The 21135-nt window shown below is 46.3% G+C and overlaps 1 protein-coding gene across 6 annotated transcripts in view; it reads left to right on the top strand.

Annotated features, from left to right (window-relative positions):
- The first annotated feature begins 11239 nt into the window (after positions 1–11239).
- The window catches only part of LOC119441929 (reticulophagy regulator 3-like), a 41211-nt gene continuing 31315 nt past the window's right edge, over positions 11240–21135 (top strand). For 3 of the 6 annotated variants that reach the window (XM_037706595.2, XM_049661741.1, XM_049661742.1), the window contains exons 1-2: positions 16954–17216; positions 18974–19111. In XM_037706595.2, the coding sequence (XP_037562523.1) occupies positions 16981–17216; positions 18974–19111 (374 nt within the window). In that variant the 5' untranslated portion in view covers positions 16954–16980. Of the gene's footprint in view, positions 11529–16952; positions 17217–18973; positions 19112–21135 lie in introns of those variants that run through there. The other 3 variants (XM_049661743.1, XM_037706598.2, XM_049661744.1) reach the window with 2 other exon arrangements.

Raw genomic sequence — 21135 nt, forward strand, 5'->3', positions numbered from 1 at the left:
TATGTAGCCCGCATTGAGCAACAGAAAGCTGTATCGGGAGTTTTTCGTGTTGCTCTACAATTTTCTCATTGACACTTTGAGAATTAGGACAGTACTTCTCGAGTTAGATAATTAATTACAATTAGCTAATTAAATCTAAGTAACGAAAAAATTACTGGCGGCTACTGCACTGCACTGGAAACAATACGCAGTAGGTTTGCATTCGCGTAACGCCGTCCTCTTTTTTTTTTTTTTTTTTTAATCGTGCTGCGTGATAGCTGGAACACCTTGTATATACGAAGCGTACATGTGTTCCGACTGCAAGTACCAGCAAACGGGCTTATATCATCATGCCATCGTCATCATTCCATTGTTGTCATGCCAACATCGTATATATACGTCACTGCGTCGTCTTGCCGGCGTCGTCATGCAGTCCTCGTGATAACGTTATTTCTTCGTCATCACTTTATCGTCGTCAAGACATCGCGGTTCTTCCATCGTCGTCCTATATATATATACTGTTGCCATTTCAATGTCGTCATACACTGGAATGACGACACTGGAAGCCTTCATGCAGCCTTGCTTGATTCAGGTACTACAGCAACGAACTTATGCACTTGTTGCCCGTTATCCGACGTGCGAAGCCAAAAGATAAGTTCCATGTCTACATCTAAAAAAATCACTGCATATCCACAGGGTGAATGATGATGAGTGGGCGAAGCTCCGGAGGGAATCATCGGTGGGGGGAGTATTCTGTAAGAGTCCACTAGTTATATAAAAAAATTTTTGCCTTGGACAACCCTATTTTAAGTGCTTGATGTCTTCTGGTTTGGCTGAAGTTTACGCTTTATTTTTGTACTTCATTTCAATATGCGCTCCAATTTTTCGCGGTGTTAATAAAAGAGAAATAAAGAAGAAGAAAAAGCGCGCAAGCGCACTTTTTCGTGCAGTGGCGCGTGCACTGACCGCACGTGAACTTGCGTTCTCCTCGGAGCCTGCCACAAGCGTATAGCGCCTGTCCCGTTTCTGCCAGCTCAGCCCTTATCTTCGAACGCCGCTACGACGAGTGAGTGTGGCTTTGTTGCTCCCGTTTTGCTTCTTGCTCTGTCCGTGTTAACGCTGGCTCCATGCCGCCCAATTATGCTGCGACAATGCTGAAGCGTCCAATTAGGACGTTTGCTTGTTTAGTGTCTATAGTTACTACGGCGAGAGGTACTCGGTGAACGGGATCATAAGCCTAAAGGGAACCAGTCTCACCTTTTTCATCTCGTTTAATCGTGTCCTGTTCAGAGCTCCAACAATCAGAGCTACCTCGCAGTTGAATTCATTTCTCGCTATGGTACTCAAATAATTGGCTCTTACATCCAATTTATTAAGGCGAAAGCCTTAGGTGTCTATGTTGGCGGTGACCTTGGCGAAACTGCGCCGTGACGGGAAATGGCCGACGCCGCGAAAAAAATGCTCGGATTGACGTTACATTTTTCAGGGAGGTAACAAATAATCAGCGGTTTTGAAAAGAAAATTTCCTACATTTCGGACCGGGTGGGAATCGAACCCGGGCCTCCGGTTGCAAGAAGAGCACGCTTCTCTGAAGCTACAACTGCTCTACGGTTCTGGCTTACATGTGCCTAGTGCGTGCGTGATTGCACACATCACGTCGCAGCCATCTTGCTGACTAAAGGTGTGTCCTAGTGCGTGCACTAACATGCCGCACTTTAGGTACTACCTTAATTGTTCTAGTGCGTGCACTAACATGCCGCACTTTAGGTACTACCTTAATTGTTCGTATCTGACGCTCAGGAAGTCGCCTTAGGGCCACACGTGCACTTCCAATTGCGGCTCGTTATGCCTTGCAAGACGCGTCTAGCCCCGATTGTATAACTTAATGCATTACCAATATGTCTCACAAAGAAGTCTAGCCCCGATTGTATATAACTCCAAATGTGCAGCAGGTATTCGCCTTCTTGTGTTACTGTTGTAACACCTGCCGAACTTTTTTTTTCCTCCGTTGCAGATAAGCAGACCTTGTTGCGACTTCCGGGCGATGGCCATTTACCACAGCCACATAGAGCGGCAGCAGTGTCACAACCAGCCGGACCGCCCGCAGATGAATGCCCCGTCTACTTACCGCCACGAGCATGAAGACGCAGGCGACGACTCTAAGCGTACCGAGAGCAGCGTCGAGGGCTTCAACGTGATCACCGTGGCGTCGTCTGGCACAGTGCCGCTCTCTTCAGACGCAGCGCTTCATTTCTCGGGGCTACCGCGTCCATACGGCCCGGGCCACTCTTTCGTCGACGAACATATCTACCGCAACAGAGCCAAGCTCGAGTCGCAAGCTGCCTCGACCCTCTTTGGTCCCGACGTCGATGATACCCAGAAGACCGAACACGCCGGACGTCTGCAATGCAAGGAACCAACCGGTAGCAAGGAGGCTGTCGGACAAACTGGACCACCCCAAATGATCCGGAATCTGGCGTCGTTGTCAACGGCGGCGATGACGAATACGATGAAGCACTGCTGCACGCGGCAACGCGCAATTGGGTCCGACAGCCGTCGAGCACGATCCCGGGGAAGGGCTTGAGCCCTGCTGCTACGGACCAGTAGTAACAACGTACGGGGCGGCGTCCATCAGCTTTACCACGGGCGCTGCCATATCGACGAATTGGGCAATTCGCGTCGTGGCCACCAAGCAGTGAACGTTTGCTCCGGGGGCCCCAGGCTTGCGCGGCTGCTTATACGCCGCCAGTGCGGTCGCGCGCTGCAACCGCCGCTCGAACGTCCACATGGCCACTTGGACTAGATAACCAGGGTCAGAGTCGTGAACACGGCTTCCCACAACGGACTTGTTTACCTTGTGGACGTTTGTGGGACATTGTCGGCAAAATGAAATATTGAATATATTTTCTACGTATTATTATATTTAGTTGGGAGCATTACACTGAAGAATAAATATTGTCTTGCCTATGTCAATGTCGTGTAAATTGCAGCACGTCTGTTCTCCTTGTTTTCCTTTTATTCTTTATTTATGGTTTACGATACTCCCTTTACCAATGTGGTGTTGGTGAAAGAGAATTAGAGTAATGAAGCGGGCTTAGTTAAATGGGCGATATTACTGGCACGAAAATGCCGACCACTCATGAGGGATTAGATATGTTAGCTGCCAGTTTTGTATACTGTTCCACCACTGACACCTTGGCGTTCGTGCGCAGTAGTGCACCAGCTTCAATGACAGACGTGCCGTTTGCAAGCTCCAGTCTATAGCTCCGCGGGACGTGGGTATGTTAAGCGTCGTTCATGTTCGTAAATCACAAGTATTTTCGTGTAATATACAAACGACACAACGACGAACATTTTCACATAAGTTGCCTATTCCTACAGATGACACATCGCAGGCTCGGTTGTTTGCAACGGAGACAAAAAAAATGTCGCAGTTTCGCCCGAAAGGCGAAGCATCAATTGCGATAGCAAATTGGTAGAGAGCTATTCGGAGTAGGGATAGAGTAGTTTTATCGGCCGCATAAACTTGGGACACATTCGCTTTCTAACTGAATTGACAAGCGTGGTGTCAACGCGCACAAGCAAACATGAATAGATCACACTGAATGACCGCAGACAACGACTGTCAAGACGCTGGCGCGGCCGCTGCAGAGGGCGAAGAATCGTGCGGTCTATCGCTTCAACGGAAACTGAGCGGAATTTACAAAGGTCAGAGCCGTGTGGAGATAAGAGACGGTGCGGGCGACGGCACCACAGCCAGTGCAAGCGTATTTGTTGGCAGAGTTTTTTTGCTTTCGCGTGGGAGATTGCGTTGCCAGTTCTCCTTGCGCTGGGTTACAAGATAAGCATCTGGTGCCGTAGCACAGCGTCGCCCCGCCTCCCTCCCCCCCATACCCCCACGGCCTTTTGGGCGACAATCGCGTTTGCTTTCCGCCGTGCGTTGGCTCTCCGTGATAGCGCGCGTCCCCCGCGCGCTTTTACTCGTACGGCGCGCGGCGACGATTTTATCGCCCTTGGAATCTATACGGAACCTGACGGCGACGGCGACGACGACGGCGACGACGACGGCGACGACGGCGACGCCGACGGCAAAAATCCCGTTGAAGTGTCCATATAATTGCTATCGCAATAAAAAAAAACTAAAATTAAGCTTAGTGGTTTCGACGAACGGAGAACTAACTCGTTGGTAAGATGTTGGTTCGCTGGTATAGATGATGCCGCGAAGTGCATGTTTTTTTTTTTTTTATCGCGACTCAACACGTGGTGCATATTTGCGTCATCGAACTTCGAACAATAAAGCCCACGTGACAGAGCGTGGTAGTGCAATGGCGAAGTTCCTTTCTAATGTTGTTAATCCCTGGTTACGGGGCTGTAGTCGGCCATTCCACATAGCAGCGATGAATTAGTATCACGGATACAAATGGAGACTCATTTAACAGCTTCCTCCAATCACAGGGTCTTTGAGGAGACCTTATAAGCAGATTGAGGGGATGCATATTTCGGATGCATGCGCCCTTGTATGCATGCGCCGTTTGCCACTATTTCAGGTTTGTGTAAAGACTTTCGAGGAGTTCATGCCTAATGTCGCAAAGTTAGTGTTTTTGTAAAGATTGAATTACTAAAAAATATTCATTTTTTTCCTCCAGGGGCTCCTGTTATAGTGCCTGCTCTTGCTGAGGACTACTAGCGAACGCAACCAAGATGCCAAGTCGCTTCAACGTAAATCACCATGCGCTGTCAAACTGATAAGATAACACTTCGGTGCCGGAAACATACAAACAACTCATCGCGTATTGGCTGTTGTTGGAATTTCTCGTCGACGCTCTTATGATTGGCACTTTAGCCACGCAAAAAAAAAAAAAAACATTACATGCACTCTCTTAGGACATTGCCTTGCAAGAAATCTGATAATTAGTGTTCCTTCGCTGTAAACATAGCATATCACACGACAAGACTACACACACGCAAATCCAAAAAGTTCTGCCTTTTCATGATTCGATTTAGTGGCAACTTGAAATATCCTTAAAGCATATTGCGTCGCTCTATGATGTGCAATAGTTTCATTGTTTTTTTTTTTATGTTCCTGATATTTTGAAGTAGAGCGCTAAAATGTAGCTTTGAATCCTAGTATTGATATTGAAACGCCTAGAAACATCGTAAAATACTGGGTAAGCACTTGCCGAAACACCAGCTTAGTTCACCGATATAATTCCTAAACTTATACGTTGGGAGTGCGATATCAACACAAGAAAGCTAAATGAGGAGCGCTCTGCGGAAAATTGTCGGCGCCTCCAGTCGGATAACAGAACGCAGTGCCGTAAGCGGTGGCGTATAGAGAGAGAGAAAATTTGTTTTTTCCAATCCAGACTCTTTGTCCGGAGCCTCCTCCTAAGAAAGCACAGTCATGTAACTCCGCTATAGACAGTCCAAACATGGTGGTGAGCCTGACCATACTTTCTGGTGGGGCCATGGCGTCCGTTAACAACTCCTCCAGGTCTTTTGGTGGTCGGTATGTTCTAAGAGCAGATATACATTTCCTTCTGTCAACTTCGTTTCCAAGCTTTCTTTCTGTTTTTTTTTTTTTCTACACATACACTGAGTGTAGATTCATAGTTATTCTCTGTGTAAAGGGGTTTATCACTTCTAGTTTAACTTCCAGTAATCACTTCTAGTTTAACACATCCACCACTGTTCATTGCGAACAAGGCTCCCGTATGATAGCCGAGACGCCTTGTTATTATTTGTTTGTGGTCGGCGTTCATTTTTTTCCTTGATTATATAAGATTTGATTGTGTAAAATCTAATGGAAGTGACGGCCCTACGTCGCTGAATTCTGGGCAAAACGGCCGTGATCTCTCCAGTAAAACGAAGTACGATCAAACGGCTTTGGTGAGACTGGCGACGATTTGTACATTTATGTGGGTAGCTATAGTAGCAGAACAATCGCATAATGGTAATATAACCAGCCCCAAGTGCGCGTTCTGTGACATGAATTTGAACGATCTGTGACAGCTCGATGTATACTTCGTCATACCCTGCGACAGTTATATACCCATGTGGTGCTTACGGGACCTATTTCAACGCAACTGTTTTCTAAAGTTCTGTCGCCGTGTCCATGATCGTCAGCTTGAAACGCACAGTGCATTCACATGCCGAAGGCTGTCGAGCGTATTAATTCCAAAAGCTCCTTCGCGCTGAAAGTCTTGGCACATCTCTAGATGTCTCGCTTTTCCTGGCCTTCTCTTCTAGAACCTAAGCCGTCTTTGTCTCATTGGAAAAAGGCTAGAAGTTCGGATTACCCAGAGCTGGCACACTCGCCTAACGCCCGTTTTCTCGTGGGTGCTGGGCCCGCACGGCCCAGTGCACATGCTATTTTAAACTTTCAAAGAGATCCAACTGCACACAGGCGTTTCCTTGTTGCCTTGAACGGTTAGTGAGACAGCTTGTTGTTAACGGTGATCCAGAGAAGGCATGGTCCAAAATTCAATTCATAAAGCAGTAATGTGGGTGTCAATTTTTATCACGTTGTATCTCGCTCTAGTGTGTATCAACGGTAAGCACACTCCCATTCACGCGAACTCGAAGGGACCGTGCAAAATCTGTTCATCTCATCATCACTTCGTCTCCCCGGAACTGATAGTCACAAAACTAAAATCTACTATTGCTGGCGCACACAAATATTCACGACAGGAAGTAATAAATGAAGCAGCAGTAAAACAAAAAGACAGAGAAACATTTATTATAATTACACGATACAAAGTATTGCTTTGGCCACTATTGTAAGAGTACTGAAAGTTTGGTGAGTTGGTAGCTATTCATCTTGAAACTGCAGTTTGAAACTGGTTGAAACTGGTTAAGGTGCTTACTGGTTAAACTGCTTGAAACTGGTTAAGGTGACAGCACCAGTCTGTCACCTTAACCTTGTGTCCTCGTTTCTTGTGTGCGCGCTGCAGTTTCAAGATGAATTGGGCACTATTGTTCAAGCTAGTGAGTAACTGTTGCCTACAGGCGCTGTGCAAACCTGCGCGTTCGAACAAATGCTGACATTTAACCTATAGCTAGCTCGAAAATTCTTTAATTCACGCCTATTCGGTGAAGAAAAAATGCGCCAAAGTATTCAGGACGTTATCGGCTGCATCATGCGCGAACATCGCTGGTTCTTGTCTCCTGCGCATTAACCTCACCATAATTGTCAGCTTGCAGAGCCACTTCGAGGGCCTCCCCAATTATTGTGTCGTATCAGCCCTACAGGTGTGCACATCATCGTCGACGCGGGCATAGTTATGTCCAGGAGGAGGAGGAACAAACATTTATTTAAACCAGCAGTTTAGTTGGCTGGGCCTAGGCCTCCCACGTGGGGACATCGAGGTCTTGCCTCTTCGCCACATAAAAAAACATTTCCATATGTGTAGCTACCACAGTCGCCGCCTCCAAGCCTACCAATAATTGGTATCCCGCTGGTGGCTTTAGAAGTTCGGGTTACCTGAATCTGCGATTTGTGTTAAATGCCTTCTTTATTTATTTATTTATTTATTTATTTATTTATTTATTTATTTATTTATTTATTTATTTATTTATTTATTTATTGCCTTCTTTCTTTCTTTCTTTCTTTCTTTCTTTCTTTCTTTCTTTCTTTCTTTCTTTCTTTCTTTCTTTCGGTAATTTTATAAGACACCAACTAGATGTCCACACAATGTTCCTCACATCCGAAAATTTGGCTTCGCCGGGTTCGTCTTAGTGGGATTCTACTGAATACTGCTTGTGACATTTCAAGCTGTTTCTCTACAGTATAGTAAAACTTTGTGCTTTCAGTATCTATCGTGTTTATGTCATTTTGTAACGTTTCTTTTACCTTTGTGATGTTGTGACTCGCGATATAGTTTAGTCTTAATCGTGTGAAAAGGAGCAACCAGCGCCATCTCTTGATACCAACATATATTTACATAGGCATGTGAATAAGAATGTCTGCTGTGCATGTTAAATTGTCTGAAGTGTGTTAAACTACTTTACGGAAAACATTGTGGTTGCTGTACGACTGTTTCAGCAAAAGTATATAGCTCAATAAACCGTAGATCCTCCCTGTTTTATGGATTGAGAAGCCATATACACTCTTCCAATGAGCTCTCTTATATTTCGCGTGGAAATGAGTATATGATGTGCGTGCAAAGTATCTTGTTTCTACAAGCCCACATCACAATCAGAATTTATTATTAAAAGTTCGGTCATATTGCAGGCATTTAGTATACAGCAGCAAGTCTGATAGTGAAAGACTGGGACCTCCTACGAAAAAAAAAAACAATTATGATAGCTAACAACTCAAAGCATCAGTAACACATCAATAAGGTAGTAGACAGGAGAAAAAAGAAGGTTAGCAGAACAAAATACAGAATTGATTACAAAGACTAGCAATGGTTTAGCATATATCATGGTAGCAAGGCAAATCACAGCGCAACAGAAAACCAGCATATGAAAAAATTACCACACTTTTTTTAAATACAATATTTTATTCGTATTGTTATAAGAGCACCCAGATTTTTTTAAATAAAGGATGCAATAAACATTCTCATTAGTCTTTCCATGACGTGATCAGTGGACGTACAATCTCTGACCCCACAGATACAAATAAACGGTTTCACATCGATTTCATCAAGATTCGTTATTACTACCAAGCAGGGATTCTTGAGATAAAACGATATATTCAACTCACTCATTCCGAATTTAAGCCGCACCGGACATCTATGTTCATCTGAACTCGCAGCTTCTTCTGGCCTCATTCATCATGTTACACGTTCAGTCGTGGTTTTTTTATCTTGATTTAAGACCTTGTGACCACCTAATCTCAGATTCCTACTTGCCGAGTCACCTTGCCTTCCTGGTCTCATGTACCTCGCGTGCCAGGTTATTCCTTTTGAAAGCGCAACCAGAGGACGCTGTGGTTGGCATGAGCATTGTCTTCCGGCCAGTGCGCCGGGCGGTGCATGAACTGTGACCATGTTCCGGGATGACGAAAACCTCGAAGTTATTAATACTCGCAGGTACGTGAACTTTCACTGTCGCATCTGGCCGTTTGACTTGAGCAACTAGAGTTCTCCTTTACTGCGTAGGATGTTTCGCGGAAGTCTGAAGCAATGTACCTCCTCTCCCTCCATGCTGCGGAGGGAAAGGGTCGATTCCCTCCTTCCCTACACCCGCCATTCCGCGAAGTTGCCTCAGCACCACTTATCTATCTCGCGCCAAAATATGTCGAAACGGCGCATAGACGATAAACCTGAGCAGCTCGTATGGTTTCTTCTCTTTGACAGCTCTGGCAGTGATATTCTTAAGCGCACTTCACTCAGGTATATATATATATATATATATATATATATATATATATATATATATATATATATATATATATACGTGAATCAACGGCCCAGTGCACATCAACATAGACAGGAACGGCTGTCGCTCGCTTCTATTGGTTCCAAGATCGAGGAAAGTGATGTGAGAGAAAACTGAAAGGTGTTTCCCAAGTCGACCTGGGGCGGTATCCACGCAGTCTCCGCGACCTTTCTTCCTACTGGCGCAGTCAGTGAGACGTCGCATGACGGGGAGTCCCCAAGTCGCGATTCAAACACACACACACACACACGCAAAAAAAAAAAAGTCACACAGTCACCTGGGTATAGTGCCCAGAATACACACGCTCTCGTGACGAACCTTTTGTTTCTCTCTTCATTTTTTTGTCTCTTGGACTCCGGCCAGACCGTGGGGTTCCGACCTGAGGTGCACTTGACGCGCCGAGCCTCCCGCCTTCTACACTTTCCCGTCGCGCCAGTGGATTGCGTAGTTTACCTCCGGCGCCCTAACCCGCGGCGAACTTCCAACGCGTAGAGACCGTAGCTCAATGTGCCAATGCCACGATGGGATACGTGCAGACAACAAAGGCAAGCAGGGCGTTTATCCGAGAAACCGCGGGGGCGCGCTGCATGCGTCAGCCGTGACACGTCGCAATCACGTCCGCAGCGTGACGTCACAGAAGTTGCGTCGCGCGCTGCGCACCACCCGTACCACCGCGGTGGCATGCATTCACGGCCGCCTCGTGGAAATCATTACGTGTAGCGCCACCAGCAAAGTTAATCTGTAAATTCGGAAAACTTATGATCGAACATTAGAAGTGTAACACTGCGCCGACTCCGACAGAAACCCCTTCCTTACACATCATATGTTCGTACGTTTGTTCATAAGATGCTGTTCTCTGCGCTGAAGTGACATAATGAATTTGCAACGAAGACGCTTGGCCGGTCACTACAGCGAAGACGTTATCACCTCACTGTATGACGAATGGAAAGACGTACTGGCAAAGTTTTGTCTTCGCTATGAGCTTCTGCTATGTTTAGTGTGAACGCGCGCGCGCGTGTGTGTGTGTGTGTGTGTGTGTGTGTGTGTGTGTGTGTGTGTGTGTGTGTGTGTGTGTGTGTGTGTGTGTGTGTGTGTGTGTGTGTGTGTGTGTGTGTGTGTGTGTGTGTGTGTGTGTGTGTGTGTGTGTGTGTGTGTGTGTGTGTGTGTGTGTGTGTGTGTGTGTGTGTGTGTGTGTGTGTGTGTGTGTGTGTGTGTGTGTGTGTGTGTGTGTGTGTGTGTGTGTGTGTGTACTCCCACTGATCAGAAATTACGGAATGCAAAGTAAAAACAAATTATATATAACAAATGTTCGCCCTCGCGTATTGTTTGGGGTGACACGTGAAACTTCGCACTCTTCAGTTTCACGTTCTTGGGGCGACTTCATATGAGGCACCAACGCGGCCATTCTAACGTGCAACCTGAGCGCCACCATCATGCCCTCTATCTAGACTGTTACGAGCTCGCGTGAGCACCTGCTCAAAAGCACCATAGATAACTGCATCACGTGTGCTTCGCACCCACCGCGAGACGGTTCGTAAAGGAGGACGCGCCCCGACGTTCCGAAAGCTGTTACGAAACGTGTAAACGAAAGGTCTACGCCATGTTGCATACTCCGAATATTTGCCTCCCCAAGTGCGCACTGGTGGCTTCTTCGGGGCTGTGACGACGCGCTGTGTGCAAACGGCGACACATTCACGCACGCGAGCGTGCTATCCTCAATTAAAGAGCGTGACGCGGATCTGGCCTCCTCTCCTCCGGAGAGTTATCCACGGCGCGCTCACTACGTCGTCAACCGCGGGGTGGGGCACGTGACCAGGGCGCCGTTGCGAGAACCCCGCCGCCGGTTGCGCTAATGCAACGGCTGGCGCGTGTCTCTGCCTGCCCAGGAGCCGGTGGAGCTAACGGTTGTCTCTTCCACTCGCAGATTGCTGACGCCTCACGGCCTGTATGCACTGCATTGGACAGCAGTTTCCTGGAATAAGAGCGGGCGAGCGAGAGACATCTGGTGCCGCGGCGTAAACACCGGTCACTGTACCTGTGTGTCGATTGCGATACTCGGAACGAGAAGTCGAAGACAGCGACGCCACGATGAATATGAATATAGATCGGATGCGCTTCTGTGTCGGCGGCAGCGTCTTCGCGCACGGACTCTACTGGGTGCTGCGGTGAGTGCTGCCCCCCGGGCTATATAGATACCGCGTGGCTAGAATGCCAACCTGTAGTCATTTGCTTGTCTGTCGTCGCCTGGTGCATGCATCGAGAGCGAGGTTCGTTGAAAAGGCAGGGAGCGCGAAAGCGCTTTTTTGTGCTAACTGTAATATGCAAATAAACTTGCCTGGCGGAGCCGTCGGCGTATGCCGACGAGAGTGGCTGCGCGATTATGTAGTTCTTCGCGGTGGCTGAAATCGCCTTAACAGCTACAGTGTTGGCTATCGAAGACAGCATGACACCAGTTCCGAAGTATCTATTTTTCCTGCCACCCTACCCGACTGGACGCGAGTTCAACGTACAAGTGTCATCCGGGAGTACCGTCAGGTGACGCCTGTCTTGGCACGTTATTTTTAAGCCTCGACGAGAACGGGATGCGATGCCAGCTGAACGCTGCCAGGGCAAGTGCCACATGCAGTTTTAAAGCACGAAGTGATGAGATGACTGCTCGTAAGTTTTCTATAGTACGTGGAATGTACACGCCAGCGCATTCCATGCCTGTAGTTGAACAAAGCAGCTGTCAACTCATCAAACAAAGCAACTCATGTCAACTCATCTGTATACATAGAATAATCCGTACATCGGATACATCTCTTGGTGGCTTCTCTACAAAATAGGTGTGTCATGCAATACCCACTTGGCTTCCGCTCTTTGAATTCAAGTTAGAGAACCCCAGGTACAGGCTAAATTAATTCGCAGCCCTCAACTAGACGGCGCTTCTCACAACTGGTGTATTGAATTTCATTTGGAACGTTGAGCACCATAAATCATTGCCACGTTGTAATATTAGCTTCTCCATATATTACTGCGTGGCAGCATAGCGGCGGCTATAAGCGATGTGTCAATCCGCTGTCACTACTATCGGCGCGCCCTTGTAAAATAATCCTCTCCTAAACGGTGCAGTGCTGAGGATCGATAGTTCAGCCGCGAAACAGTTTCGCAGAGGCATAACGTAAAAGTGATTGAAGTTTCTCATATTCCACTCAGTTAACTGAGAAAGCCGTTATGGGTATACTAAAAAACTTTGACGAGCAGCATCTCCAACAAGAAAAGAGCTCTTGACTTACCTCCTCTCGACTGCCCACGAAAGTCTGTCTTCATTTCGTAAACTCTATTCTGATTTTTAAAAACTTTTTGTCTGCCCTCAAGAGAGAGGGAGAGATAAGTCATAAGGGAAAGGCAGGGAGGTTAACCAGGCTGAGCCCGGTACTTCCCTTGCACTGGGGAAGGGGATTGAAAGATGAGAAGGGAGAGAGAAGTTTACACTTTGCACTGGTACACGCACAATCAAGTGCTCGTCGTTGAGTCAATCACAAGCGGTCATATAGGCTGGTGCATTTCAAGAAACGCAGCAGTGCTTTTGTGGATTTGTACATAGCAGATGCACGAAGCCACGGCACCATGAACTTCTCTTCTGTGAAAGGCCGGTCGTCTAACGGCCCTAAAGCTGTCCGAAGGGCAGCTTGAGGGCCTGCTCTCCATGCACTTTCGTCCCGTGTCAATGACCCACTTCGAAGACAACTTTATCCTTTCGTTTCTGCCTCTATATACGTAAGCTCTTTCAACGACCGATTAACCGGTCATGCACACTAAAAAAATTTCGCATGCATTATCAACCTAAACGTAATCACACTACCAGTGTATACAAATCGCCACACGCACCGCCTTCCGTCTGGTAGTTCTGTTAACTCTGATCTGTGTCCGAACGACCGTTAGAAAGATTTTACAATGTCAGAAGTTAAGTACACTGATATTTAGTTTGCGATTCGTGCGTCTACTCAGACCACCTGTGTTGTCTTTCGCGTGTTCTAAAGCGAAGCTTCCTTTGCCGAGCACACCACGGTTCCGGGTCCATCGGTCGGTATCTCGCAACTAACCGGATTATACAGGGTGTCCCAGCTAACTTTAGCCAATGTTTAAAATGTTCAGGTGAGCTATAGAAAGCAAATAAAACAATCTTGTCGGCCACTTTATGGAGCAAATCATGCGATGACATGCATTCTCCTCAGTTGCATTAATTCGTCAAGATAAGTTAATCATCTCCGCAAGTCTTATATTATTTATAGACCAATTTCTAATAAGGAAATCGTAGAGAGGACTAGGAAACATCCGATTCAGCTGGTATTTAAATTCGTGCCTGTTACGCAATTCCTGCCGCGTGATGACGAAAGCCCGCGATATATGAAAATACCCGCGCGCCGCAGTTGCAGCGCTCTCAAATGTGCCACGCATGAAACGAGCAGCGCTTGACGCATACAAAGCGCGCTGCCGCCGAAAAAGCGAAGGGCCAGTGGCGCAGGCGTTGGCTTCGTAGTTCCCGCCAGCGATATTAGTGTCGAGTGCACTACCTAAAGCAACAGACGCGGCTGTTACCATAGCTAAAGCAAAATGAACAACCTATAATGGTCGCCGCCCCGTCACTTTTCTGTGTGGCAGCGCGCAAGTCTCTCTCTCTCTCTCCCTCTCTCACTCTCTCTCTCTCTCTCTCTCTATATATATATATATATATATATATATATATATATATATATATATATATATATATATATATATATATATATACTGCTGTTCCTTCGTCCTTCGTATACGCGGTGCGATTGAGAGCACTGGCGCGCAAATGCGTAGTCCCGTGGGAAGCTTCCAAGGCGGGTCATTTACCCGTGTCTGCAGGGCTTTGTTACAAAACAGCTGCAGGCGATACCGTTCACGTACTTTACGTATGCATCTCTCTCCGTTCATGCGTGCGCTTCCGTCCGTTGCAGCGCAAGCATTGTACACAGAGACAAGAAGAGCGGTCCACTGTACATGTTTTCAGATAATTTAGATGTAGCGTGTCAGGTACACCACTGACAGAGCTGGGTGACAAGGACCTTTAGTTGCCATGCCAGAAAAAACGCACTGGTTAATTAAGTACAAACGACGGTGCTGGGGGCATCAACAGAATCTATACGTGTACTTAGTGCGCGTGTATGCATCGGCGCGCAGTCCCGCGTGTGCTTTTGCAGCTGTGTGTTTTTGCAATTGTGTGTTCTTGCAGTTATGTGCTTTTGCAGTTGTGTTCGTTTGCACTTGTGGGCATCTGACAGACAGAGCCCGCTCGCGCGAGTCAGCATGTGTAAGGGTGCGTGTTCAACTTTTACGTGTGTTGCCGACGAGATATTGCGCCCTGGTTTGGCAAACACCCTGAACAACGAGAAAATTATTCTGATAGGCGTTACTTTGCATGAGATTTCTCCAGTGCTGAAATTAGGAAAGACCAAGGCAAGGAACTCTGAAGCTAGCACAGTTCTAACTTCATCGCTTCACAAAGCGACGTTCAGCATGATGAAAGCCGTGAAACGGCTGTGCAGCTCTGCATCTAGAGAGCAAGACTCGTGAGGACAGATCTATAGCTTGCAATCGTTGAATGAGCCAGTAAAGCGCAAACGTCCAACAAAGTGCAATAGCACCAAGAAAGACTGGCGGTGCTTGATCTGCAAGCGACCATCCTCTGCTTAGATTCAGAGCGTGTAGTGTAAAGAGAGGGTTCATGAAGACTGCGTGGATTATCACGGAGTTAATTTCAAGTGCTTCTCCTGCAAGAACTGAACTACCTAATTTTTTTTTTTTTTTTTAGACGACCTCTTTTTGCCCCACGCAGCGTCTCATTTTGCCCCGCAGGTTGGGGCAAAATGAGGCATTTCTAACATTTCTTATTTCTTTTTTCTTAAAATTTTTAGCAGCCGGAACATAGCCTGTTTATGTATCACATACCTTGGGCCCAAAACAATATTCCTGTTTTGTTGTTTTATGGTATTGAATTAAATTTTAAAAATATTCACTACTTGCAAATTTCTGTCGCATTCTGCCCCGCCTTACTCTAAATATATCCCACTCGTCTGTAACGCGACCTAAATAAACCTTGCACAGACCAGTATGTCATAATATACTTTGGACACACTGAACTGTACGACCTGTGCTGGCTCGCTTTCCAGCGAGTCCGCGTGGAAAACGGCCCACATGCTGACCAAATAACCTCGGTCATTGGCCCTGGGGTACAGTGCATGCACAGACGTAGATCGATGTGCACCAGCAACTTCGATGCGGCAATGGGAAGCAATCACTATAACTCTGTTCGCATTTGTGGTAATACGTGGGGCTGCAAATCTTACCGTAAAGCGAAGCGCGAGCCATGCAGACACGCTCCCCGTCGGGCCGACATACTGAACAATGTTGGAGACGTGCCCCGGGTGACGCAACGCCACTTTTTTTTTTTTTTTTTTTTTTTTTTTTTTTGCACGCGTTCGCAGACGCCATGCAGCGTTACGCCTCTAACTGCAACGCGGTTGCCAGAAAACGAAGGGAAATTGTGACGCGTGCGTGTCACGGAGCTGTGCTACAGTGCCCTACAGCTGTGCGGTTCCTTGGAAAAGTAGTGCAACAAGGCTAAGTGCCTTGTGCTGCGTGCATGATCAACTAAGACGAAAACCAGCGAGAAAGACGCATATATACACAACATACAAGGAGTGCAGAGGACGAATGCCCCTTTTATCTTGAGGCTTATTGCGCGTGAAACGAAGGAAGACATGACACACACAGGCGCACATACCAACACATACCAACAAGCCAAAAATCACTGCATTACAGCACTCTCTTTATCTGGTACCTTAGCACGTCTTCCGCACTGGTTTTCGTCTTAAATGATCCTCAGGAATAAATCACGCAGTTTTTCAGACACTTCCCGAAGAAATATTGAATAATATCGATCTGCGCTTGCTATGGTAAATTCTATAGCTTATCCATTGCAATGTTGCCAACCTAAAGTATCCATAAATCCCTCAAATGGTATCTCAGAAATGCCTAGATTTGCGGCTCATCTTATTCCCCGTATTCGCGTGGCAGAAATAAATACCTTGCTCACACTGAGAACATCTGACCACTATATACGAGTTGCATCTGAAAACCTATGACATTTACAAGAGCGATGCGCAGTTAAAGAAATGTGAACTGCGTTCAAGCTTTGCTAAGGATTGCGAACTGTAGCCATATCTGAGTGCCTACAATGGATACTCGGTTTCTCCAGTCATGATTTGCAGTGATTTTTTCTTCTTCTTTTTTAACGTCAGCAGAGTGTGCTCCTCCTCTCCTACACCTAGCTACACGCTTGCAAGAAAATGATAAAGCTTAGAGCTGTCTGCCGTACTGCATACAAAAAACGCGCTTCTCATACATTCGTCTCCTTCCCTCGCTTGGAAGCAACGAGGACGCATGCGGCATCGCGCGCACTCCTCAGCCGCGACCGCGGTGGCGACACTAGGCGACACCGCGACGGGCAAAGACGACGGGCGACACACGCGCACGCACGCGCACGCGGGTCAGGTGACTCCATCATATGCTTCGTGACGTCAGACGAGACGAAGAAAAATAAACATGGCTGCCGCGCAGAAGCGGGTTCTGCAACTGCTCGCTTGGTCGAGGGGATTTCTGCGTAGTGGATTCGAGCGGCAGCTTAACGCTGCTGGCACAGGCGACAGAGTGCAAGACTGTGTGCTTGAGCGCGTGCTCGGACCTTTTGAGGCGCATCTGATCTCAATCCAGAGCCTGCTCATCTGGGAGAGACCGTACGTGAGCGCTACCGCCTTTGTCGCAGTCAACTGTCTGTTTTGGTGAGTGGTACGCTCGTGATAAAAACACCGTATTTGCGCGGCGTTCTTGAGTGACTTCGCTACATGTATGGTGTTAGGCCGATCCAACTTACGCGTGCTGAAACTGGCATATTTATGATGTGGACGCCAGTAGCGCTGCTGCGCTCACGCTTTGTTGTTTTGCCCAAATTTGGTAAAAAACGCAATGAAAGCTGTGAAAACGTATATGTGTACGTGTTGCACTTTCGTTTTAGCTCCTTTTAATGTCGTATATCTGTTCACCAGTAAGTATACAACACAGAACCAACTTGTCCGATTGAAACTCGCGGCAAGCTTCTCATAGCAGCATAACAAAGACGCTTGTTTAATGAATGAAAAACTGATGCACGAGTGTCGTCGTGAACGCATAACAGAGGCGTACCAGATCATGTGCTTTGTGGTTGCGTGAAATTGAATATATACCCAAGTAGTAACCTTTACTGTCACTGATAGCCGGAATTAATGACTTATCGATTCAAACTCTTTGTTCAGGTGTTATTTTTGTGACAGCCTTGAGTGACACTGTGACCTTCGTTCGTTTGCGTCGACCTCGATCTTCGCTGCTGTCTAGAAAAAGATCCCTGAGGTAGCGTGTTGATCGTTTTGCGTTTTAATTTCAGAGCACGGTTTCTTCAAGGCATGCTGTTTGGAACTCGCAGCTGCTTTGAACCATGTGATACTGACGCGGAAGTGCACTTTTTGTTGACGGCGATACGCTATTTGCTTGCGCCCAGAAACCCGCAAGAGTCGTTCCTATCTTATCTACTCAGTGAATGCTGACTTGAGATTAACTGGCCTGTTGCACACCGTGAAGCCCATCACGTTGCTTGTGCTCGACGCCGCGTTTTCCTTCCTTGCTTTGGGAACAAGGGAGTTAATGGTTTTTTTTTTTTTTTTTTTTTTTTTTTTTTTTTGCAGTGCCACCACTTCGAGGTTAAAACAAGGCACTATTCAAGTAGTTACATTGACTCGTCTGAAATTTTGCTTTGTGGTATTGAATGACAGAGGGTTGACGGCATTGTTTGCCATGTGACAGTGCTCCTCAGCCTGATTTGTAAAGGCAAAAGAAGATTGCTGAAACAAATTATAAGTAGAGGTATTTGAATAAAATTTGTTGCATTATACTAAAGAAGCAGCACATGGATAACACACAAGAACATAATACTTATGCCACAAGTGCTGAACTAACAACTGAGTTTTATTGCTCAAGAACTGACTATATATAGGCGCACAGCGCCAGTGTAGAGCTTAGAAAGCAGCAGGATCACACACAGATAGTGTTGCATCTATAATGTCATGCCATCGTTTAAAAAGAACAATGATGAGCAAAAGCTCAAACAAGACTATGTGAGAACTTTTTAAGAGCTGAGGGTATTTTATGGGGGAAGCATGTGAAATGATGCCACAATAAAGGTGCAGTTGTTACTGTGCATCTGTATTTGTAGTCGGCTTGAGCACATTGCCCTGCTAAATGTCTTTGGATTATTCTCCTCGTGACTTAGGCACCTGCTAATGACAGTACCAAAGCGCGTTAGATTGAACTGGCCCCTACTGATTGCATCATTTTATCCCAGAGCCTTTACACTCAATTCTGTATTCGGTGTCTAATATGGGCTGCAGTCTGAGTGGAGTTCTGAGTTGTGGTTAAGATGACTTTCATGAAACTCTGGCATAGCTTCTTGTAAGGCATTATTAGTGGCTCTATGAAGGGTCTCATGTTTCCTCTTGTTCCTTTCCAGGTTGGTGGTGTCATGCAGCAGGAGGTTCTACTCTTTCGTGGCACTCATAGCAGCTGTAGTTTTTATGTACAAAACTTGGGTGAACAGCATCTGGCCAGAGATCCGTGTACCGCCTCCTGAAGGAGAGGATAATGAACAGTAAGTTCTTGTATAATGCTTTCTACTTTGTAGCCACTTTACTTTTTGTTCATATCTGCTCTTTTCTTGGTCTGGAATTATTGTCAAGCCCCAAGCACTTTTAGTTAAAACTGCTGTGTGCTGGGCACATTTTAGGCCCATCCTCTGATGGGCCTAAAATATATACCCAAGGCTTGTTTACAATGTCACCAGTGCTTTTGGAATCTTACAAATAGTCTAGGATTACTCTAGTTGAGCTCGTGTCTGTCATTTTATCTGCTTAAGGCTGTGTGCCCCTACTCTTGCACATTGTTGTGTGCGCACTCCAAACCAGTCAATTAAATCTGTCAATGTTTGAAGTGCAGCGTGGCTTTCCAGAACCACAACTTCAATAGCTCCACTGCATTGCCTTTAGCCAGACCAATGAGGGCAATCTTAGGTTGACCGCCAAGTTGCGGGTTTTGGAACTCTGATAATGTGAGCCTGCGCACTATAAAACAATTCTCGCTGTGCTCTTACTGCAGCAGTAGTTTTTGGCTGGGTTTCTTGCAGACTTTCATTCCGCAAGAACATCGCCTGGCATGGCGGCAACAAGCCTGCCCCCTTCATGGGAAGTGAATGATAGTGTAGACATTTGCTACCTGTCATCTTACCTTGTCAGCAAAATTCTGGCTTTATCTCTGTGGTCTTCTATGATTGGCTCTCAATATGTTGGGGCATGGCCTAGCTTATGGTAACATAGGTGGTGGCCCACCATGTCACTAGCTTGGATTGGCAGGTCTTCAGACAGCATACTCTACTTCGTTCATGGTAGCTCGTGCCTTGAAATGATTAAATAATTCGTAGACAGAACAGATAAGCATGAGTGTGCAAAAACACTTAATTTTAACAGACAGAATGGTGCAAAATAAACAGTGAGGACACAGATATCACTCATTCTACACCTTATATATATAATATGTACTAACTAGCTGAAGCCTCGGCACTATTGCGAAATGTTTAAAGACACAGGCATTGAACCCACAGATAATCCTGGCCCTGTTTGGTCTCATTCGCTCACGTCTAGAGGTATTTGAAATGCTCATTCACATCTGAACACTTCTATACATCTTTGACTCCTCAGCGCACCCTTGGTAGCCAGCTTACCTACCCTTGGCAATTGACCCTGATCATTTGTTCAGATTTCTGTGTTCTAAGCTGCAGAAAAGCACCTGGTTTAGCAATATTTCATGAAAGCATGCCAATGATCCGTCATGACAAAGTGTTGCATCAACAGCAAAGAGCTTAGCGGACTGAGTTAGGTAACAGCGCTGGAGGAAGCATCAGGTGAGGGCCTTCAAAATGAGCAAGGAATGCTGCAACTAAGATAGTTGCGCAGACTGGGACTGTCGCCAAGCACATGCTGCTTGCACACTTCCTTGCGATTGCTTTCATCGTCCCTGCAGCACTCGCTGGCCTCAGCTTCTGTGGTCACCTAGTTTGGTTCTGAAACCAAATAGCACTAAACCTGTCCTAGTTTTTTTTTTTTTTTTTTGCAAGAAATAATAATTAAAACCCTAAAATCTGTTGTTCCTCGAGCCAAGCTTCAATTCTATGTTGGGAGTATGTATGTGGGTTCGGCTCCCACTTTTGGCAAGTAATCTTTTCATCCATTTTAATTTCCCTTTACATTATTATTTCTACATTTCAATTAAACAACAATTTTCACTATGTTTTCTCTGGCTTTGTTGGGTGTTTCATCGTATGACGGTGACTAACAAAAGAATCAAGCCCCTCGGATCACCTTATTGTTCTCATTCATTCTATAGTGAGGGCCTTGAATTTAGAACTTTTGGTGTCAGGAGGTCGTGTACAAGGGTTTATTGGCCAGTTGCCTGCTCCTAAGCTCACATACTACGCGACGTCTGTGGTTAAAAGTGCTGGCTATGACTTCAGTGCTGGCTAATACTCCCAGTGCTAATCTTGCACACACAATGGTTGGGGGCAACACAAAGGAACAAGACGAAGAAAGCGAGACAAATGCGGCATTATGCTTTTTTCGTTCC

This window comes from Dermacentor silvarum, chromosome 2 (assembly GCF_013339745.2).
Source record: "Dermacentor silvarum isolate Dsil-2018 chromosome 2, BIME_Dsil_1.4, whole genome shotgun sequence".
In the NCBI taxonomy this organism is placed as follows: domain Eukaryota; kingdom Metazoa; phylum Arthropoda; class Arachnida; order Ixodida; family Ixodidae; genus Dermacentor; species Dermacentor silvarum.